Here is a 22,646-nt window from a genome sequence, read left to right on the forward strand (position 1 = left end):
GCACTGGTGGCCTCTTGTGGGGAAAGCCCAGGGAGTGTATGATGGAGCAAAAGCCAGGCCTTTGTTAGCACTGCCCACGCCTGTCACTTCATAACACAAATTGTGAAATGCCTGCCTTCTTCCCGCCTTAATAAGGAAAGGAATGAAGCCCTTACTTCGGCGAGGATAAATATGTAAAATCTCTAGGTTGTGGGGACGTTCTTCCAAGTCTCAGCTATTTTTAGGGCAGGTGAGCACCTCTGCCTGGCTCCCACACCCCAGGGCACAGTCCTCACGGTTGTGCTGCCTGCAGCCCATTGCAGAGAGAGGCCTAATGGCTGTGTCCCAGTGGCTGGCCCAGTGCCTCTCCAGCCCAGGCGAATGCCCCTGGGAAGGACTCCGGGAAGGCTGCCCCAGTCCAAATCCCCCTGCCTGATAGCCACAGGTCAGAGAACACAGAAGCATTCACAAGATGGAACTGAAAGCAAATTAATTTATAAAAAAAAAAAAAAAAAAAAATGAAAAAAGGGAAAAGAAAAGAAAAAAAAAAAGAAAATTTACAGATAACCTTGAACAGAAGAAAGGTGCCAAGACGCAGAGGAAGAGAAACACTGGGACATGAGGAACAAAGGCCTGGTGGGAGGGACCAGGGAGAGCTGGTGGGAGGCCTGGGGTCCTGGCTGCCTTCACATCAAGGATGAAGAAGGGAAAGGTGGTAGGGGAGGCAGTGGAATCCAGGGAGCAGAGCCAAGCTGCAAGCTGGGGGTAGGCACTACCCTGGGTCGGGCACCCCTCCTCCACTGTCCCCAAGTCCCAGGGAACCCCTAGCTACCAGTCAAGGTTCTGAGGATCTTGGTGGAAGAGGTTAGAGGGGTGACCCACCAAGTAATAAGAAGGAGGTGCTTAAGTGCTTTTTTAAAAACTCAGGTTTTTACAATTCCCCATCTTCTCTAGCTCCCCTCTCCCATGTCTTCTAGGAGCCCAGGGACCGGGCCCAGGGAGGAGGAACAGTGCTCTTTCTTCCTCTATTACCTATCACAGGAATCCCCAAAATACGTTTCCCCACCAAATACACATACGCTGACATCAACTACGCAGGTGACTTTTAAAAACACAAAACTGACATTCAGGGGCAAAGGGGTCATCAGCTGAGCTGGGGTGGCCTAAAACAGTGACACTGAGGAGGCAGCAGTAGAGATCAGTAGGAATAGACTGGGGATGGGGTGGCCGAGGGAGTTTGGGAGTTGCTTCGGGCACTAACAAGGGGCTGGAGGAGACAGACTCTGCACCCTATTCTATCCCCAGAGCTCTCTCCCAGAAACCTTAAATCCCCTTTCCTGTCACCTCCCTCCAAAAAATGGAATTTTTTTTTTTTTTTTAAAGTAGGTGGAGGGAGCTCCAATGTGGCTTTTTTATATCTCTCTACTTCCTTTAAAGGGCTTCGGTTTTTTTTTTTTTTCATCCATAAAAAATGCAGTAGTTTTGAGGGGTGCACCCTTAAAAGTGGTTAATCAGAACCTTGTATAAACACCTTTCCCCAGCCCTTTCTTTGAGGGCAGCATCCCCATCCTATCCTCTCTCCCAGACATTAGAAATATCTTTTAAACAGAAGTCCTTGAATAATCCGATATAAAAATGCACGCCTCTGCCAGGCATGGTGGGGGCTTTGGAGGGGCAGGAGGAGCTTTCCTTACGTAGTGATGAACTCTCCAGGCTGGGGAAGGGTCCCAGTGGTGGGGAGAGGGCTGTTCCTGGAAACTTGATCTCCATAGGGGGTGAGAGAGAGAGGTCTGGCTGGCTCCTCACTGTGGAGGTGGCACAGGGGTGACTGTGCCTGGGCTCGGGGCCGTGGGATCTGGAGGCAGGGGGGTACCTGGGTCTGTGGAGAGAAGGAAGAGGAATCAGCCAGGTGGGCAGCGGAGGGGTCCGGACCCAGGCCACCAAAGACAAACAGGACGGAGCACGCATGCAATGGGTGGGTAGGTGACCGAGGCAGCCTTCCCCCAGCGCTCTCTCCCACCTCACAGCAAGAAAACTGAAACACCCCAAATCTTCCTGCCCCCAAGGGAACTCTCTCTATGGGGCATTTGAACGTGATGGGAACAAGCAAGGGGGTGCCAGTCATCATGCAAACAGGTAGCTGTTTTTCAAGTTTACAACTGAGACGCTGTGCCTTAGGACTCCTCCGTGACCCACCAGTGAAAGGCCCCAACGTCATCCTAGAGGTGGCGGCTGCCGGGGTGGGGAATGGCAGAGGACAGCCAGAGAGGCCCTTCCCCCTGTGTTCTAATTTACCAAAGCGAGCGTTCAAAAAGGATGGTGGAAGGTGGAAGTTCTATTACCTAAGCCCTTCCCCTACCTGCCCCCCGGCCCCGTCCCTCCATGTGGACCCCTCTCCCTCACCCTTCTCCCTCCAGGACCCTTCTCACCTGGCAGTGGGCTGGCACTGGGCAGGAGGTTGCCCTGAACAGCTGCCACAATGGCAGGGCTCTGGGCTGCGGCGGATCCGAGCCCCGGCCCGAGAGGCAAGGAAGATGGCATGGTGGTGGTCGCCGGCAGGTTAGGGTGTAGAGGGTTCGCCATGGACACAGGCAGGTTAGGTGGGGGGAGAGTGCCCGGGGCGAACGGGAGATGGTGGTGATGCCCATGCAGGTTAGGAGGAGGGGGCAGGTTAATACTGATGGAGTCGGCTAGACTACCAAATGGGATGACGGATGGAGCGGGAGGAGGAGGAGGAGGCGGCATGCCGAAAGGCAAACCCAAAGGAGCATTACCCGCCACGCCTGGGTGCCCGCTGCCTGGCACTGCCCCTGGCATCATTGCGGGAGGAGTTTGTTGGTTGGGGAACGGTGAGGGGCCTGGGAAGAAAGAGAAGAGACCAAGAAGCTGAGAGGCAGAAAATCTCCCTTCTTGACTCACTCACACAGCCAGGATGCTCTAGCCACGCCCCAGCACCCATTTGCCTGACAGACTCAGTGGTAAATCCTTAGAACAAAACCTCCAAGGCCTGGCCCTGGGGAGGGACCCCTGTTGGCTCAGGGATGTCACAGAGGTGAGTCCATCTGCAGAAGTCTCTAGTCCTGCCCTGTATCCCTTTTGAGGTGGGAGATAGGAATGTTCACCCAGAGGCCCTCAACCCCACCCCTGGTCAGCAAGAGTTCCAGAAACCATCACTTACCATGGGGTCCAGGGGGGGGTACCCCTGGTGGGACTGCCCCAGGCTGGGGGGCTCCAGCTGGTTGCTGCTGCTGTGGCCCCGCGGCTGACCCTGCCTGCCCAATCTGTTCAGAGGGGCCCAAGCTTCCGGGGGGAGCCCCACCGCCAGCAGGAGCAGGGGCGACAGAGGCTGGAGCCATAGCCAGGCTGTGAACCACAGGCGGCCCAGTGCCTGCAGGTGGGACCGGCTGGGAGCCCGGGGGCAGGGCTGGCGGGGGCTGCTGCTGCTGTTGGTGCATTTGCTGGAAGTGCTGCTGCCGGGCCCTCATCTCTGCATACTTCAGCTGCTCCATATGGAAAGCTTGTCTGTCGGCCAGGAGCTGCTGCCTCTGATACTCCAGCTGCCGGGTCCAAGTGAGTACTGTTACCCATTACCCATGTGCATAAAACCCTGCCCCCTGCTCCGCCCTCCAACACACCCTGTCTCTCCTGGTCAGTACCGGCACCAAATGCAGATGCAGACCTCATGCTTGGGCTTCCTGGGCCCTGCCCTGTCCTCCCCACCACAACCCCCAGCACCCGATCTTCTGGCTGCCTGCATGACTTCTCACTGCAGTGGAGTTCACCTAGTAGGAGCCCTTACTCATTCCAGCTCCAGAGCTCTGAATCTGTCATTTGTTTCTTCTCTTTTTTAAAGATTTTACTCATTTATTTGAGAGAAAGAGAGCTCACAAGCAGAGGGAGCGGCAGGCAGAGGGAGAGGGAGAAGCAGGCTCCCCACAGAACAAGGAGTCCAACGTGAGACTCAATCCCAGGACCCTGGGATCATGACCTGAACCAAAGGTAGGCACTTAACCAGCTGGGCCACCCAGGTGCCCTCTGTTATTATCTTCTTCTTTTTTTATTTTTTTTAAGATTTTATTTATTTGTCAGAGAGAGAGGAAGAGAGCACAAGCAAGAGGAGCGGCAGGCAGAGGGAGAGGGAGAAGCATGCTTCCCCCAGGGCAGGGAGCCCGATGAGGGGCTCAATACCAGGACCCAGACATCATGACCTAAGCTGAAGGCAGATACTAAACCAACTGAGCCACCCAGGCGCCCCTCTGTCATTATTTTCATTTGGAAAATGCCTCCAGTTCCTGTCAACTCATGTTCTTTTCTTCCCTCAAAATTGCCTAAATACTCACCATTCTTAGGAAGCCATCACAGATCAACTCTTTAGCCTCTGAGCTTTGCCTTTATTTTGTTATCTCTCAGGACTTTTAATCTGAATTTGTCAGATACCTTAAGCATTCACTGTTTTAGATGCCTCCTTACTGAATATTGGATGTCTCCAATTAAACCGCAGGTTCTGTTAGGATCCCTGTCTTGCATTTCTTTTTATATCATCTCAGAAACAAAATGGTTCAATACCTTGTCCCTCCCATCCCCTTACCAAGTTCACCTTCTGGATCTGAAGCCCCTTCCCTCTCATCATCCGTTAAACCTACTCGATGGCTCAACAAATACTTATTTACTGAAAGTCCACGGTACATCAAACACGGTCAAGGACCTGGACATGAGGCAATGGAGAAACTAACTAGAATTTCTGCCCCAGAATGTCAACATTCCGTGGGACCTGAGGTTCCAGGTTTCACCAGTAGGCCATTTGTCCTATACTGTCCGGGGCGAGCGCCTTCTCCTCAGCCGTGAAGCCCTGTCACTCTCAGTCTCCTGCCACTGCTGCTCACCCACCCTCTAAACACAGCCCCCGTTGGGTGTCAAGGTGTGGCCCTGGGCTCCACAGGCCCCCAGGGGATGGTACTCACTGCCTCCCGCTCCCGGTCCATGATGGTCTCTAACTCTTCAAAGTGCCGAAGTTTGATCTCCAACTTTTTCATCTGGGTCTCCACCAGCAGGGCCACCAGCGATTTGATCTTCCTCTCCTCCACAGCGGCCAGGTGCTAGGGAAGGCAGAGAGGGTGTTGTGTGAGCGGGAGGGGCCCACTGGAGGTGGGCTGGGACAGAGCGGTAAGGCGGGGGCTGGCAAGTTTTAAGAAAGAACTGGCTGTCGGGCGCCTGGGTGGCTCAGTGGGTTAGGCCTCTGCCTTTGGCTTGGGTCATGATCTCAGGGTCCTGGGATCGAGTACCGCATCGGGCTCTCCGCTCATCAGAAAGCCTGCTTCTCCCTCTCTCTCTGCCTGCCTCTCTGCCTACTTGTGATTTCTCTCTCTGTGTGTCAAATAAGTAAATAAAATCTTTAAAAAAAAGAAAAAAGAAAAAATGTCTGTGGTCACAGCCCACAGAGTAGCAAAGGCTTCACATTCTTAAAAGTACATGAAAAAAAAAAAAAGAGTGAAAAAAGATAAGACAAGGTCAAATAACAAGAGGATAAAACCAGGCCTCGGGGCGCCTGGGTGGCTCAGTGGGTTAAGCCTCTGCCTTCGGCTCAGGTCGTGATCTCAGGGTCCTGGGATCGAGCCCCGCATCGGGCTCTCTGCTCAGCCGGGGGCCTGCTTCCTTTCCTCTCTCTCTGCCTGCCTGTGATTTCTGTCTGTCAAAATACATAAAATATTTAAAAAAAAAAAAAAAAAAAAAAAAAAAAATAAAACCAGGCCTCATGGCAAAAAGCTTCAAATTGCTTTGAGAAGAGATGATCAACTCTCCCTCTCAGGTCAAACTGAGAAGGAAACAGGTCAGCGTTATGGAAGCAAGTGGGGAAGCATTTCCCGCAGGGGTCATGAGATCAGAGAAGGTGGTGGCGTCTTCCGGGACCCTGGTCCTCACCTTGGCCTTCACTGCGGCGGCGGCCAGAGCAGCAGCGGCAGCGGTGGACAGATTGCCCTCGCCGATGTCCCGCTCCACCTTCGTCTTCCTCTCCCCCTCTGACTCTACCACATCCTTCAGCACTTCCTCCTGCCCTTCCTTTGGCTCCTTCTCCTTCTCCGTGTCAACTGGGCCAAGAAGAAGGTAGGGTTAGGGCTGTTGCCCACTTCCGTCCTCTGGACACCCAACTACCATGCTGGAAGCCTCACCTATGGGGTCCCCGTCGCTCTTCTCTGATTCCTTCTCGCTGTCACCTTGTTTCCCTCTCTCTTCGTCCTTCTTGGGGACCTCGCTGGTTTTCTCCTTTGTTTCTTCTTCGGCAGCCCCAACTCCTTCTCGGGGTTCCTGAGGTACCAGTGAAAGAAAAGTAGATGGCATCAGGTTGGCTGGTCCTGACACAGGGGCCAGTCTGGGAAGTGATTATGACTCCCCTCCCCATGCTGCCACGCCCAGCCTCTCCACCCTCCCAGCCCAGCTCATTCCTGCTGCACCTTGGGCTCCTTCTTTTCCTCCGTGGCCTGGCCCTCTGCCCGCGCCTCGTCGGTCCCGCTCTCCTCTGGGTCCAGGGGAAAGAGAAAATGGGAAATGTCTGATGCAGAGGCTGTCCCAGGATCGCTTTCCCGAAAGCCCACTCTCCTAGCCAAAATCTTAGTGCGAGGGTTGGCAGGGAGCCACAGCTCCTAAGAGGGAGTTCTGGGGAAGAGAAAACCCCCACCAGTTCCCGCCGTTGGTCTTGTGTTCTGAGGACAAGGCGAGGCAGGGATGGCACGGGGTCACCAAGTGGCGGGGGCTCTCGGTCAAAGGGGAAAACTCTGGGAACCCAGCAGTCCTCACCGATCCGCTCAGGCTCGTCAGAGGTGGTTCCTGCGATACCGCTGCTCTCCAGACCGAAGGCTGGGTCAGCCTTGCCTGTCACTTTGGCTGCCTCCTCCACTTTCCGAACGTGGGCCTCCACCAAGGCTGTGGGCACTTCTTCCTTCATTTTGGAGAACTCTTCTGCAAGATCCAGAGAGGACAAGGCTGGGGGCAGGGGCAGGCAGGCCATTTTGGCTGTCCCTGTGAAAGCTGCCTCAGAAGCCCATCTCTTCCTCTAGGCCAGCATGGAGCTCGACAGGTGCCTGAGCGGACGCCAGCGGCAGACAGTGCCAGTAGGGCAGCCAAACTTGAGGGTCTTTCAAGGTCTGAGTAACCAGCCTTTCAAACCAAAGAGGCCAGGACCCCTCCACATTACCTAGGGCCGACTTCGCAGCAGCAGAGGCGACTCGAGGATCGACGACAGAGGCCAGGAAGGCAACAGTGCTCATAACAGGGTTGCCTGACTGACTGAAGGGGATAGGCTGGTAGGCCAGGGGGCCCAGGGAGGCCTCTGAGTCCTCCAGGTACGGGTCTTCAATGGGAAGACGAAGAAAATGCAAGATGCACTCATCCTGCGTGCGGCTTCCCACGTGCTCTGACACTTTGTTCCAGTCATCTTTGTACATTTCCAGTGCCTGGTGGTAGTGGTGGAGACACAACTTCCTTACTTAGCCACTTTCCTTGAAGGTCAACTCCCCCCATCCTACTAAGGGCAGCGGGCTTCAAAGCTCTCTGTGTTGTGGTATTTGTGGATTCTGCTGGGTCCCAGGGGAATCTCCAAGTAGCACTACGAGAGGATATGGAGTTAATGAAATGGCCCAAATGCCTGGCTTGGAGCTGTTCCCTGGGGCAGGTGCGGCAGGCATTGGGGAAGAGAGAGACTGGGGACGAGATCACGCTCTGCCCACTCACGAGAGCAGCTGGCACCCAGGCCACTTCCGTTTTCAGAGAAAACTCTCCTTTCCTTGCCCCAATTACCTCCAGGAGGAGCAGTGTCTCCTGTTCTGTCCACTCTCGAGTGGCACTGGCCGCAGCTTTACTCTGCAGGAGATATGGGTGTGTCAGAGAGAGGAGCCCGTGACTACTGGAGGGTGAAGGCACCCCTGCCTGGAGTCAGCCCACACCTCTGTACCTTGGAGGGGACGTTCTTCTTCGTGTACATGTCTGTGCGCAGGCCAAAGTTCTGCATGTCTGTCGGTTTCTCTTTGCCCTTGTCAGGGAAGTTGAGCATTTGCTGGGAAGCAGAGGTCTGCTATTTGCGGAGGGGAAAGAAAATGGTGAGGATGGGTGACCCCAGGAGCCAGGGGCGGACAGAGAGAGAAAACAGACAGAAGGAGCTTCCTTCCCAAAGCCAGGGACACCCCTGGGTGGGACTTCCTCCCTCACTGCTGTAGCTCCTCTGCTCTCACATCTCTTCTCCCCGGGCAGGGGCCCCCCAATAAAGGGGCAAATAAGAAGCCCAGCGGGGTCTACACCCCACCTACCAGCTCTGGCTTGCCCTTAGCCGTCTCTGGCACCAGGTCATCCAGCTCTTTGCCCTTTCGCCCAGCCTTGGTATCAGCATCAACCTGGCGGCCCTGGGGGACAGAGCTTGGCGTCATGGAGGCTGGGCGGAAAATGACCAGGCCAAGGCCCTGGAGGCCTCAAGACCAAATGCTGGGCGGCTCACAAGCTCTGGGGGCACTCATGCCACTGTTCCGTGTTCCCATCATGATTAATTAGATCTGTAGTTGGCATGATCCCCATTTATGTTCACAGGGAACTTTATCGTTTCCCTCAGGAGCTGGACAGTTAGGTTCTAATCCTAGATTTGGTACTCTGTGACCCTGGGCAAGCCACATAATCTGTCTCCACTTAATATCTGTAATGATGGAATGGAGGTGGAAAAAAAATGGAAGTGATGATAATTATGAGGCAAAAATGAAAAAAATGCTGGAAATGCCACAAAGTTAAAAAATTTCATGCAACTTAATTTTCAGCCACTTTTCTCTATCTGCTCCACGCCCTACACTGGCCTGTCTGCTCCTCAAGGACAAGGAGCATCTCTTCTCCCTCAGCAAGTCCTTGCAGTCTTAGGTACAGAGACTGAGAGAGGGTGCTAAAAACACGGGGCTGACTCCTGTGGCCCTTTGCATCCCATGGAAAAGGAAGAAGCCTCAAAACACTCCTGAACCATTACCCTAAAAAACCAGAAAAAGAAAAGTCCAAAGAAGCCCAGTTTTTCCCAGGACCCCCACCCTGCCCCCACAGCCCCTCACCCTACCTGCGGGGTCTTCGGCTGTAAAGGCACCAGCCCGGAGGGCGTGTCTGCCAGGACATGGAAGTGAGAGGTGGGCGGAGGCCCCATCGGGGTTGGTCGACTCTCAGCATCCACCTGGTAGTTAATAAGACCCCACTGCTCTAGGAAGGCATGGACCCTGGCAGGAGAGAGGTGGAGATAGGGTCACGTGGGGCTGCCGGAAAGGGGCGGGGTGGGGCATAAAGTTCCCTCTCCCCAGCCCTCTTCTCTGCCCATTCTATTGCCTGGCGAACCCCTAAAGGCCAATGACATCCAGGCGTCTGCCTCCAGCCGGGACCTCTCTCCATATCCACCATCTCCAAACATCTCTTCCTGGAGAGTCAGGAAAACTGAACCAGGATCCCTCAATGACAAACGCACTCCTCCCTTCTTCCACATGCCAAAGAATGCCACTGCCATTCCCTCAAGCCACATGTGCCCTGAATGTGGACTGTGCCTTTCTATAGAGGTGGGTTTTTTTTTCCTGTTTGTTCCCCTATGCTCTTCGCTGTCAGCTCTCCTTCTGCCAAGAAGCGTCTGTGGCACCTTACATCCCCCCTCCCCTCAGCTGCAGACCCACCTCATGATGGCACAGACATCCCCGGCCAGGTTCCTGCGGCAGGCAGTGGAGGTAAGATATTCCTGGGGGTTCAGCCGGTAGGTGTCAATCATGAAGTTTCGATAAGCCAGGTAGCTTAAGGGAGGCGGGGAGGGAGAGAGAGAGGGGGGCGGGGAGAGAGAGATGAATGAGAGGAAGGAAAGTAAGTAAGCTGAGGACTGAGGGGTAGGAAAGGTGATAAAAGAGTGGATGGTTCCTCCTGTGTGACTAAAGGAAACAGAGTGGGTCACAGGCTGTGGTGAACACGGGGTCCGCAATGTGCTAGATGCAAGGGTTTCCAACGTTGCCACGTTTGCCTTGATGGAAGTGGGATTCACTTAAGTGAATCATCTCCTGGGCTGTACTTGGGGAAGTTTTCATCAAACTTTTCATCAGGCAATCAAAAAGCAAGAAAAGGTACCCTTATTTCCAAAGGCAGGTGTTAAGGGGAAGACTTTATCCATGCATCCGACTGTAGTCAACATGACGCGCTATAAAGGATTTATGTTTTGGGGCACCTGGGTGGCTCAGTGGGTTAAAAGCCTCTGCCTTCGGCTCAGATCATAATCCCAGGGTCCTGGAATCGAGCCCCGCATCGGGCTCTCTGCTCAGCAGGGAGCCTGCTTCCCTTCCTCTCTCTCTGCCTAACTGTGATCTCTGTCTGTCAAATAAATAAATAAAATCTTAAAAAAAAAAAAGAATATATGTTTTTACTTTTTAAGCCCCACACTTAACAGGGAACAGGTGTGGAGCTTGCTGAGGAAAAAAAAAAATGTATATATATATATATATATATATATATATATATATCTGTATTTTCTTTTAAAAAGATTTTGTCAGAGAGAGAGAGAGTGAGCACAGGCAGACAGAATGGCAGGCAGAGGCAGAGGGAGAAGCAGGCTCCATGCTGAGCAAGGAGCCTGATATGGGACTCGATCCCAGGACACTGGAATCATGACCTGAGCTGAAGGTAGCTGCTCAACCAACTGAGCCACCCAGGCGTCCCTATCTGTATTTTTTAATTAGAGAGAGAGCATGCACAGGGAAGGGGCAGAGGGAGAGAGAATCTTTTAATTTTTTTTTTTAAGATTTATTTATTTGAGAGAGTGTGTGTGAGTGGGGGAGGGACAAAGTGAGAGAATCTCAAGCAGGCTCCCCACTAAATGTGGAGCCCAGTGCAGGGCTTGATCCCATGACCCATGAAGTCATGACCTGAGCCAAAATCACTAGTTGATGCTCAACTGACTGAGCCCCCCAGAACCCCAAGGGAGAGAAAGAATCTTAAGCAGGTTCCACACCCAGTGCAAAGCCTGATGCTGGCCTTGATCTTATGACCCTGAGATCATGACCTGAGCCATAACCAAAATCGGATGCTACCGAGCCACCCAAACACCCCTAGAATATATATACATATATATATATATTTTAAAGATTTTACTTATTTATTTGATGGAGATCTCAAGTACGGGGAGAGGCAGGCAGAAAGAGAGAGAGGAGGAAGCAGGCTCCCGGCTGAGCAGAGAGCCCAATGTGGGGCTTGATCCCAGAACTCTGGAATCTTGACCTGAGCCGAAGGCAGAGGCTTTAGCCCACGAGCCATCCAGATACCCCGAATACATATTTTGAGGGTGGAAAGATCTAAGTTCAAATCCCAGTTCTACCATGATATCCTCAAGCAAAGTACTTATTAAAATTTTTTGAACCATGGTCTCCTAACCTGTAAAGTGGAGTGTCTGCTGAGCAACAGAAAGACCTGGAAAGATCTAGTACAGTGCCAGGCACATTTCAGCAGCTCAGCAAATAGTAACTATTGGGTGGTACAGCATACAGTTTGAGAACATGAGCCAGTCTGAAGGACTCAGATCCTGGTTTTTCTACTCACTGTGTGACCTTAATCAAGTGATTTAACCTCTCTCTGCTTCTCTGCTCACTTCCTCTTTGTATCTCAGTTTCCTAATCAGTAAACTGGAGAGGAGAATAGGACCTACCTCTAAAGCTGATGTGAAGATTAGTCAATGCCTATAAGACACTTAGGATAGTGCCTGGGAGATAGTAAGCTTTCAGGAAATGCAGGCACTTATCACTATTTACTATCTTAACCAAGAGAACAAAGTGTAGAACAATTCTAGATCAGGCCCTGCCTACGCTTGTCACCATGTTATTACTCTTTTCTCTTGCAGAGAGCAAGCTTCTTCATATATACTGCCTTCCCCGGGAAGAAGAGCAGAGAACCATACCACGCTCCAGGGAAAGAAATATGGTGGGAAGGCAAGATGGCCCTAGAGAGGGGAAGCTGAGGAATGGCTGGGAAGCAAGCTCAGGGAGATCAACACTTTCTCACCCTTCTCATTACATTTATCCTGGAGCACCCCTAGCCATAGGAGATTCCCAAGACTCAGTCAAAGCTAAATAGGTTTCGCTTGAAGCAACACCTTGCTGAAGATGAAGACTTCCAAGCCCCAAGCCTGTACTGTACACAACACTTCTCTCCAGAGAGCCTTCTCCATCCCTTAATTCAGAGTCTTGGATCTTCATAGTTCCTCCTCTTCTTTTTCTATTAAAACCTACTTTCAGGGACCAGCAAGGTCATTTACATTTTAGTCAGAGCTATTATGTATGCTGAGGATACCTGTGTTTTGGATATCTTAGTAATGATGTAAGGCTGTGGACTCTGTTGAAACAAATGGAGGCATCAGAGCAGGTACCCATTTTGTACAGAAGACCATGCTTAATGTTGCCCCCAGGCAATCCTAGAGAGCACCCTACTGGGGTCACAGTGCTGGGCTGGGGCTGCCTGTGGACAGAGATCATGTCTTTGCAAGAGGAGCACAGTGGCTGGCTTTTGCAAGGAGCACAAGAAATATCTGCTCAATGGGATATTGCTGGATCAGGAAGGATGATCAGGGACAGGAGGGAGAAAGAGAGTCGTGAGCTAAAATTTCCTTACATTTCTGGAGTCTTGGACTTGTTCTTGCCGTTAAAGAACTCAGGGAGAGCCCTCCGCTCAATGGCATGAACACTGCAAAAGAAGACAGAACAGATTCAGAAGGCACTGGTGGAGAGATGGGAGCCTCAGAAGGAAAAGCCTAGATGGGAGGGAGGGAGAACACAGCAGTCGTCCCTTCTTTGGGGAGACCGTCCCCCAGGGGGTGAAGACTCAAAGATACGAGCTTCCCTAAAACCAAAGTGTTCCCCAGTCTACCCGGCTGATGAAGAAATAACTTATTTGGAGACAGGAAGAGGAACAACATGTTGGCCCCAGAGGCAGGGCAAAAGAGAAGCAGGGAGGCATTGGAGTGACAATACCTGTTATAGTCAAACCAGGCGGCGTAGCTGGGAATGATGATGTGGTGGGTCTGCTCGGTCACGTTGTCCTCATGGAGGTCCGGATTCTTCGTCTGCTCCCCCTTGTTCCCCGTACTGTTTTCATCCTCATCCTAAAAGTACGGAGGCTGCTGGACACTCAGCATTCCCATTATGCCCCTGGCAACCCTCTGCTTCTCCCACACCCCAGGAAGTGGGCACTAAGGGTGGGTAGGGAATGAAAAGTTACAGGCCCCAGAACATGGAAAGGGTCAGGGTTTTGAGTTTTGAACAATAGCCAGAATTAGTCTAAGGTGGGAAAAGTCCAGGTAGTAGAAAGCTCTGGGTAGAAGGAACTTTATAAGCACAACTCAGAATCCCGTAGAGAGGTAGAGAGGGCCTCTCTAAACTGGCTCCACCTTGCCCGTGGTTTCCATGCTTTCATCCTCCTGCTCATCTGAAAGAGAGAGACAGGGAAACAGAAGGTTGGAGCCTCCTGATGGGCAGGAGAATCCCACTCTCTGAAAAGCCCCGACGGGCTGGGGGAGGCTGGCAGATGGGCACCCCCCATCCTTACCCAGGTCAGTCATGGTGCCTCCTTTGACTGGGGCGGACTCTGAATCCTTCTTAGTGTTGACTGCCAGGAGAGAGAGTCATTTTATCAGACAGGTTCTGCCCAAACCGAACCCTTATACCTCTCCACCTAAGTTAACAACTCTAGAGATCTCATCTCCCCTAAGTTTCTCCATTGGATCGCAAAAGGTGGTAACTCCCTCTGGGCACAATCATTCTAGGCCTTGACACTCACTTGCCACTTTCCCTCCTTCCCCCACCAAAAATTCACTTAACTTTTTCCTGTAAAGAAGCATCTTCTACTCAATGGGAACTCATAAGGCATTCCTGTCTTTGACAGGCCCCTCTGGTCCCTGTCTGTGAATTCTTAATGGACCGAGACCGAGTCTGATCAAATCCCTGTGCAGAGTTGTGGCTGGATCTTCAACATTTTTTAAAGCACAGGGCTTCCCTTAACTGAGTCCGTACATGGCAGCTCCAGAGAAAACACGAATACAGAAGAGAGCCGCGTGACTGAAGAGAGCCCTGTGATTGACAACGGGGTGGGAGCCAGCACTCCTCTCACTCCGTGGCCCCCGCCCCCACCCCTGAAATACGCGCCGGGATATTTGCAGCTCATCCGTGGAATACAGATCATAGTCCCCCTTTGCAACTGTACCACCCTCTAACACTGCAGAGCAATGGTCTCCAAAGTGGGCTTTTCCCATAGGATGCAATACAGGCAGAATACAGGCAGAGAATTGCAGAATTTCTCTTTGTATTTGTATTTTAATCTTATCCTTTACCTTTTCCCACTTTTACGTGACATTTGCATGTGTTTCATAATGTTCCTAAAGTAACGGTACATACATATACGTACAACGGTATATACATCTAACTTGTGCTTCAATACTTTCCTGCTGAGGGTACGTGATCAAAAGCAGTTTGGAGACAACTATCGTCAGGCGCAAAGCACAGTCCACAGCTCCCATATGGATAAAGTCAGAGGACTGTCCATGATGATGAAAATAACTTTAATAACCAGCTAAACTGAAAGGGAAGGTCCTCCTGACCTGGAACTGGGCTGGGGAACTCAGCCCTGACAGAAGGTAGGTCCCAGGAGCTGGTGTGGCCCATACCTGTTTTAGGCAACGTCACCTCCTCTACGTTGGGGACTGGTGAAGGCTCATCCATGTCCTTCGTCAGGTCTTCTTGCTCCTCCTCTCTGTGGCCACGCTTCGACTTGGTGTAAGGTGTCGAGGGACTGGGAAGGAAAGGGAGTGAAAGATAACCCAGTCATCCTTGGACAGGAAGTCCCTGGAAGTTGACATTCAAGGGGAGTGAAGCCAGAGAGAACCCCAAATGTGGAGCTGAGCATACACAGAAACCAATCACTACAGAGTACTCAGAAGGGCAAAGGCTTCCACCAGAAGACTTAGCTCTCTCTGAGTTCACTAGTGGCTGCAACTAGAACTAACAACTGGGGAGCTAGAGAAGACCTCATCTTCCCTCTCAGAACATCCAGGAATCTGGCCTACCCCGGCAAGGGCCAGCTGGGTATTGGAAGGAGTTTGTCCTTCCTTCCTTCAACATGGCATGGAGAGAATGGTAAAGGTGGGGGCAGGGTAGGAGCTGGCATACCCTTTCTTAGCATTTTTCTTCTTAGCTTCCGGGGTTGGTGAAGGAGAGGGGGAGCGCTTCCTCTTCTTATAGTTCCCTCCTTTCTTGTCCCGCCGATCTGAATCTGGGCTGTTCACCTGCAGGTTGGAGAACTGGAGTGAACGTAAGCCAACAAGCCCCACTGAAGACCTATCCCGAGGCTTCAGCTAAGGGACCAGGGAAGAAAGAAGAGAAATTTTCACCTCATCTGTCAGCGTCTTAGCTGATATCTTCTTTCGGCGGGAGACAGGGCTTTTGTCGTCATTTACCTCGTAGTCTTCCTCGTTCATCCATTCATTGAAAGTGTCTGTGTCCAGAATCCACTTTGCATGAACCTAAGTATAAAGGTATGCTTTGCTGGAGAGAAGTCTGAAAGCCACAGCTGTCCAGGCACCCTTGACGAAAACCCCAAGGACATGGGCTCTCGAGCTTCACTTCCGAAGAGTGGCCTGGTTCTGGTACAGTCATGGTGAGAAAGGGAACACAAGCAGGGGGAGTGGGAGAGGGAGTAGCAGGCTCCTTCCAGAGCAGGGAACCTGATGCAGGGCTGGATCCCAGGACCCTGGGATCATGACCTGAGCCAAAGGCAGACACTTATTGACTGAGCCACCCAGGCACCCCTCGTCTATAAAAAAAAGATTTCTAAGTAATATCCACATACAACGTGGGGCTCGAACTTAAACCCCAAGTTCAAGAGTCGCACACTCTACCAACTGAGCCTGCCAAGCACCCCCTGGCATAGTTTCTTGGGCCAGGAGACAAGAAGGGCTCACCTTCCTAGGTTTCTCAGGAGTTGGAGCATCTTCCACAGCTGCTTCGATTTCACTGGCTGGGATCCACGTGTCGTAACTGCCACAGGAGATGGAGTGTGAAGCGGGATCAACAGGATGGAGTCACGGAAAAGCAAAGTGCAGATCTTTTACTTTTCCTACTTATAAAAAGTATAGGGTTGATGGGTTCTTTCTTGGTATGGCTATTTTTCCAATTAATATTGATATCCTTTCTTTCTTTTTCTTTTTTCTTTCTTTTTTTTTTTATGGTATTCTTTCCATTATAAAGTAATAAAAACAACTCCAAAAAAAGGAAAGAGAGAAAAGAATCACCCAACATAACTATTTGGTATGTACTTTTTCTCAGCAAATTTTTCCTGTACAATTTTGTTTTTACATAACTTCAGTGTTATTTTATAATCACACTTTTTGCATTTTATATTTATCTACAAATTATCCATGTGGTTTCTTTTTTTCCCCATGTTATTTCTATCACTTTGATGGCTGCATAATAGTCCACTCAGTAGATATGAAAACTGCTGAAGCATTTTTCCACTGTTAGACATTCAGACTGCTTCTAACATTTATCGGAGATTATACTGGAATAACTATTTCACATATAAAGCCCCAATCTTTTTAGTCTAACCCACATGGGATAAGTCCAAACGTGTCCCAAGACAGAAAATTCTCATAATAGAGAGGAGGAGAACAAATTAACAGAACTAAAAATAACCCCCAAAGAGTGTCTGCTTTCTTTGCTAGATGTTCTAAGGCTTCTCAGTCTGGCTCCTATACTTAAACCTACCCCAGGACCCTGACCTCACCTGTCAGGATAGTAGCCCCAGTGCAGAAGAACCTGCTTATCCCGCTTCATGACTGGTCGTACCCATTCCTCTGGGGATAGAGATAGAACAATGAGAGATATAAGCTAAAGGCATACACAGAAAATAATTGTACATAGCTCGTGTTGCAGCCAGAGACCTGGACACAGGAACATAAGGCAGTAGCAGGGCACAGCATCAAAAGGAGAGAGGAGCCCAGGCCTTGTACAGAGACTGAATGGTTCCCAACTCCTTGTCCAAGCCGTCCACTGCAGAGGTCAAGAAAACCCAGGTCTCACCTTCTTCCAGGTTCCCTGGGACAGGATACACAACATGGGAGGCATTGTTCTTATCTTCAGTGACTGTTCCCTGGATGCCAGGAGGAAAAGCAGGTAAATAGTCCCCTCTGAAATAGTCATGGGTGTAAATAAGCCAAAATAAGACCTAACCACATATCTGCCTTCCTAATCATGTTTTGCTCAGAATGGTATTAAAGTCAGTTTGCATTTTTTAAACACACACCAGCTGAGAGGCAAAAGGAAATAGCTAGGATAGTGCTAATAATGAAGAAAAACTAAAGAACTAAAAGTTGCTACAGATAATCCTCTGAATACATAATCTGCACATGGGAAATGTGAAGCTGCCTGTCCCCAGCAATGGCATCTGCTTGTTATTACAGAGTTCCAGAGTAGATGTTTCATTTCTCTGAAATCAGGCAATCTCTGGCTTTCCTAATCCCCAGGCCAGTGCAGTCTCTAGAAACAGTGATCCAAGCCTGTCAACTGGGAAATGGGAGTGAACTGAGAAAGAGACGCTCAAGGCTTTAACACTAGTATTTTTTCAAGTAGGCAGAACCGCCTTTGCAGTAGAAAATATGTCACCCAAAGGGCAGCTTATTGTACTGAAAACATCAGGAAAAAAGAGTCATGGAGTTTCCAAAACTTCCTCTGACCCACCCACTCACCTGGTGTCTCTTGATAATGTCCTTTAATTTCCCCAGCAGTTTGGGTTCAATTTCTGGGCACAGAAATATGTTAGGTCGAGACAGACAGTTATTCTGTAGGGAGAAGAAACAGATGCAATGAGATCATGGGAAAGGCGTGTTTGGGATTTTCACTGAGGGAAACGAGATGAACAGGGGAGGTTCTTGACTATTACCTGCACCAAGGACTTCTCAATGGTCATGAACATTTCCACGTTGCGGTCCATGCGTGATGGATTCTGGAAATCGTAACGCCGCCTGGAAAAGAGTCAATAATCTGAGTGATTTAGATCAGGCTCAAGACAAGGTTAGGGTATGTGGCTTTTTAGCATGGGAAATCAGGATGCAATCTTGCTCAAAACTGCTGTCAAAATGGCCTGGGATCTGGGGTTCACTGATCTCAACTCCAAATCATTTTGTACTTCATCCGAAAGGACAAAGAGAAGCTTGAGATGTCAACCAAAGAATTCCTTTCCCTCTGTGATACACACACCAATGCACACACACATGCTTGTTCACTCCTGGAGACTATTTTGGTTCTGTCAGCCACCTTTCTGACCCAGCACATCAGGTCTACTGATCTAGCAAAGTAAGAGACTCACAAGAATATCTACTCATGCTCTCCCATCCCAAGAAAGACCCAGGAAATCATAAAGGGGGAGTCCCCCTAAATATTAAGAACCATAGAGAAGAAGACTTCTCACCATCCCTGGTCACTCTTGAATTTGTAGGCAGCTGCAAGTATGTGGCACAGGGAGCCTCCTGCTTTGAAATCTAGGAAACATTTGATCTACAAAATTGAGACAAGAAAGAAGAATGTGAGAGTTATATCCTGAATTCCCTTACTAAGAATCCTTTCACAAAATCCCATGCTGAACTAACCTTGCTCTCAAAGCGGGAATTCTTTTTTCTTTTTTCTTTTTTTTTTTTTTAAGATTTATCGATTTATTTGAGAGAGGGAGAGAGTGTGCTGAGGGAAGGGGCAGAGGGAAAGGGAGAGAGAGTCTTAAGCTGACTCCTCATTGAGCATAGAGCCTGATGCAGGGCTTGATCCCATGACCCTGAGATCACAAACCAAGCTGAAATCTAAAGTTGGAGGCCCAATCAACTGAGACCTCAAAGCTGGAATTCTTTAACCTCTACGCCATGGTATCACGTGGCCTGGAAGGCGGCACGGGGAGAAACCAGTATTCACAAAGCCCCACCTTGTGCCATGTACTTACAGGGTTACCTCACTGACCAGTACAGAAACCTTATAAGGTAGAGATATTAATCCCATCCAGAGATGAAGGAACAGATACTCAAAGGTTTAAACGGATTCCCCAAGATCACAGAGATACCAAGTGGCAGAGTCAGAATTTGAACACAAGCCTACATAAATCCAAATCTTGTACCCTTTTAACCATGCCATGAGAGTTTCATATATGAGCTTCGACACTCTCGGATAACCTGCTGAATGAAGTTTTGTGGTTTTCTTTTTTTTTTTTTTTTTAAGATTTTAAGCAATCTCTCCACCTAACGTGGGGCTCAAATTCACAACCCCCAGATCAAGAGTTGCACGCTTCACCAACTCAGCCAGCTACGTGCCCCTTGTTGCATGAAGTATTATGAAGACAAAGGGAGTGGTAAACTGAGGACTAGGGCAAGCCACTGACAGCCTCACTAGGGGCAGAGATAATAGGCAATTATCAAATCTCAAAAAAGCATGAAATTGATAAAAACCCCACAACTCCCTCTCCAGTTTGGAGGATTCATTCCCTGGCATTTGCACTCACCGGCAGTTTCGTGAGCGGTGCATTGCTGACATGTTTGCCAAAAACTTCTTCCTGAAACTGTAGCAACTGTACAACCAGGCTAGACAAGGACTTGTTGGTAGGTGGTTCAGCTTGGATATACTAGGGAAACAGAGGCAAAGGGAAGAAAAGCAGACCCCAGATAAACTATCCACTATCTTCTTATTTCTTCCCCCAAGGTTCTGGAAGCATCTGGGGTAGGAAAAAATAGTGTCTTCTTCTCCCATATGTCTAGTTTCTATAAAGAAAATGGCAGAAGGGAAGCCCTCTAAGCCCCTCACAGTAAGTTGAAATTCTGCTGCCCCCAACCCAGCCTGCCAGCACTCAGTGCTGGAGGCAAGTGGGGCTTCCTACTTTCAGCTACACTCTGAAATTGGAGTTGAAGGACCCTGATTTCTAGTCAACAGCACTGAGGGCTATAAGATCCTAAAGGTTCGTTAAGTTCAGGCAATGGAAGGAGTGTCTCTGAGACTCTAAACAAGACAACAGTGTATTTCTTGGGAGCAACTTCTTGGAAGGCCAAGACTCCCCCTAACTTACTAGGGGTTACAGGGGGTTATAGTCTTATCAGACTATAGACTATAGTCTTATTAGACTCACATAGCTTAATAAGAACGGTGCAAGGAAGTGAGGCAAGGCAAACTAAGAGAATGAGCTTGTGTGTTCTGTTTCTCCTAGGAACTGGGCACAAATGTCTTTGTAGGCTCTCCTAGAAGGCAAGAACCAAGCTACCACCAGCCTGGTGAGAAAGAGCAAGGAAACATCTCTCCTTTCTGAGGAAATTGTATCTGAGACAGGCAACCCTGGGCCTTCTTATGCATTTCCATGTTATGCTACCTAGTATCCTAGCCTCCTGTTCTAATTTAAATCTGAGCCAGAAGGCTAACTTTCTCTTTACCTTTTGACCCCTGTTTCCTCAACCCTAATCACAGAGTAAAGTGCTCCTCTCAGTGGGAGATGTAAAGAGAGCCTTGAAGGAAAAGGTAAACGACAAAGAGCTAAGAACTTGAAAGCTGAATTTGAAAGCTCACAGGCTGTCAATCCCCCCAGGGCTAGAGACTAAGCCCCTAGACTGATCTCCCTTCCAAAAGGTCAAAGGTGGAGGCCTGGGAACCAGAGCCTCACGCTGGGGTACAGACATACCACAGACCCAACAGCTGTTTGTCAGGATTCTGACACTCAGAGAGACCTCCGAGATAGGCCAGAACCAGGATCAGAGGGGTGTACTCCTAAACCACCCATCACATTTCTGACAGGCTGGAAAGCTGGGCAGGAAGAACTGGGGAGCTAAGGAAAGCCAGAAAGAGAACCTCTAACTGGGGGTAGTGAAAGGGAAGAGGCAAACCATCTCCACAGAAAAAACCCACGTATAGACATTCCTTTCAACCAGGCCAAAAGACAAAGACAACACCAGGAAGAGGTTTGACAGAAAAGTCAGGTAGGGCTTTTTGAACCCTTTGTTCACTACCTTATTATCTCGAGTTAAAGGCTAGGGGGCTGGAGATTTAAAGCCTGTCTTAGCCTCTGAACCCCAAACCAAAGGCAATGCAAGGCCAGGTGGTCGGATGACTTCATTGTGAAGCTGAGGGATGGTTTAAGAGGTCGCTGCCCAGGAACTGTTATAACCTGGCTCCCAAGGGGTTTTGTTGTCCCTTGGGTGGAGGTGGGGGACGAGCAGTGGAGACAGGTGTGGGGGCTTCTTCAGGCTGATGAGCAGCCAGGGGCCTGCTCTGTGGCTGTTTACCCTCCTGCTTTCATCATCTCTCCGAACATACACAAAGCACTAGGGAGGCCTCAGCCCTGCCGGTACCTGGCTCCGTGGAGAGCTCTGGCGGGCACCGTGGCGGGCACGCTGGGGCGGGCGAGACGGGGGGGGGGGGCATCGGGCACCCAGTCCACCCTCGGCCGCCTCTCCCGGAAAAGCCCGGAAGGCTCTGGCCCAGGGGAGGGTGGGCGGCTGGCACCGGGACCCGCCGGGCAGTGGAGAAAAACAAGGGGCAGAGGGCGCAGCAGGGAGGGCGGGGGCTGGAATCCCAGGCTGCGGGGGGCGGGGGGGAGCGGTAAAAGAGGCTGGGGGAGGGGCGCGGGGCGCCGGCGGGCGCGCTGGGGCTGCTCCCGAGGCCGCGGGGGAGGGGCCGCGGGCTACCCGAGGGTGGGCAGGATTCGGGGGGGCTCCGGGGCCGCGGTCCCTTTGTCCCGCCCCCGGCCCCCGCGCGGCCCTGCCCGCGTACCTTCTTGTAGTTCTTGCCGAGCCAGAGCCTCACGTTGTCGAACTGGGTCACGGTGTCCGCGGCCTCGTAGTACTTCACGTTGGGGCCGCCGTCCTTCTTCCGCACCGCCATCTTCTCGGGCTCGGGCCCCGCCGCCGCCCGCCCCGCTCAGCTCAGCTCCCGCCTCCTCCGCCTCCTCCTCCGCCCGCCTCCCGCCGCCTCCCGCCGCCGCGGCCGCCGCCTCCCGCCGCCTGGGCCGGCCCCGGCCCGCGCAGCGCCCCCTGCCGACCGGCCGGGCACGGCGGCGGCCAGGCTCCCGACGCGGGACCCACCCTGGCGGCCTTCCCGGCGGCGGCGGCAGCGGCGGCGGGAGCTTTGGAGAGGCAGCTGCTTCCTGGAGGGGGCGCCCACTCTCCTGAGATCGTTCTCTACCCGAGGCGAAGGCTTTCCCCCTCCTTGCCTCTCAGCCCAGGAAGTGGGGTACCTCTCTAGCCTACCCCAAGCCGACGTCCGTCTCTGGAGGAACCCCCAGCTCATAGTTCCGCGTGGTCCTTACCTTGCACGTTCCCAACCCCACGGAGCCCTTAATCTTAAGGAACCCCAGACCCCTTTCCCCAGGAAGTTTCTTTCTTTAATCCATCCCCAGGACTTCCCCGTTTCAACTCTTCCGGAGTCTCCCTCACCCTTAACACCTTGCCTCAGCATCCCCTCTCACTCCTTAACCGGAGGAGTCCTCTAGCCGCCACCCTGGGGCCGAGCCTCTTCCCTCCAACTGAGTCCTCTGCAGGCCGCCATCGCCTTCTAAATAATTTTGCGCTCTTTGAGACCCCAATCTTGTCTGGGCGGGAGGACCCCCCCCCAACTCCCTCTCTGTGTCTCCCGCTCCAT

At 51.2% G+C, this 22,646-nt stretch overlaps 1 protein-coding gene across 7 annotated transcripts; it reads right to left on the reverse strand.

Annotated features, from left to right (window-relative positions):
* Positions 1 to 1,065: 1,065 nt before the first annotated feature.
* On the reverse strand, positions 1,066 to 21,974 carry SMARCC2 (SWI/SNF related, matrix associated, actin dependent regulator of chromatin subfamily c member 2). 7 transcript variants are annotated; one of them, XM_004773100.2, is made up of 30 exons: positions 21,780 to 21,974; positions 19,531 to 19,650; positions 18,460 to 18,545; positions 17,932 to 18,013; positions 17,738 to 17,830; positions 17,073 to 17,142; positions 16,777 to 16,846; positions 15,956 to 16,031; positions 15,386 to 15,517; positions 15,165 to 15,280; positions 14,663 to 14,787; positions 13,549 to 13,608; positions 13,391 to 13,428; positions 12,975 to 13,105; positions 12,616 to 12,687; positions 9,651 to 9,764; positions 9,056 to 9,209; positions 8,277 to 8,369; positions 7,925 to 8,041; positions 7,771 to 7,833; positions 7,169 to 7,427; positions 6,772 to 6,933; positions 6,429 to 6,493; positions 6,147 to 6,282; positions 5,899 to 6,065; positions 4,941 to 5,075; positions 3,158 to 3,536; positions 2,754 to 2,837; positions 2,409 to 2,474; positions 1,066 to 1,858 (listed from the first exon to the last, which is right to left on the reverse strand). In XM_004773100.2, the coding sequence occupies exons 1-30, from the start codon at positions 21,888 to 21,890 to the stop codon at positions 1,782 to 1,784; spliced, it is 3,453 nt and encodes a 1,150-aa protein (XP_004773157.2). In that variant the 5' UTR covers positions 21,891 to 21,974; the 3' UTR covers positions 1,066 to 1,781. The 7 variants fall into 7 exon arrangements, with proteins under 7 accessions (XP_004773157.2, XP_004773155.2, XP_012901628.2 ...); XM_004773098.2 differs by having other exon boundaries at positions 7,925 to 8,044; positions 21,780 to 21,973; XM_013046174.2 differs by having other exon boundaries at positions 2,409 to 2,837.
* Between the last annotated feature and the right edge of the window lie 672 nt (positions 21,975 to 22,646).

Source organism: Mustela putorius, unplaced genomic scaffold (assembly GCF_011764305.1).
Source record: "Mustela putorius furo isolate JIRA1106 unplaced genomic scaffold, ASM1176430v1.1 tig00003988_pilon_pilon_pilon, whole genome shotgun sequence".
Classification (NCBI taxonomy): Eukaryota; Metazoa; Chordata; class Mammalia; order Carnivora; family Mustelidae; genus Mustela; species Mustela putorius.

Coding starts and splice junctions, on each gene's coding strand:
- SMARCC2 (XM_004773096.2), bottom strand. CDS start 21,890: ATGGCGGTGCGGAAGAAGGACGGCGGCCCCAACGTGAAGTACTACGAG. Junction 19,651..21,779: donor TCGGCAAGAACTACAAGAAG/GTACGCGGGCAG, acceptor CTGTTTCCCTAG/TATATCCAAGCTGAACCACC. Junction 12,688..12,974: donor GCCTGGTTTGACTATAACAG/GTATTGTCACTC, acceptor CTTCTTTTGCAG/TGTTCATGCCATTGAGCGGA.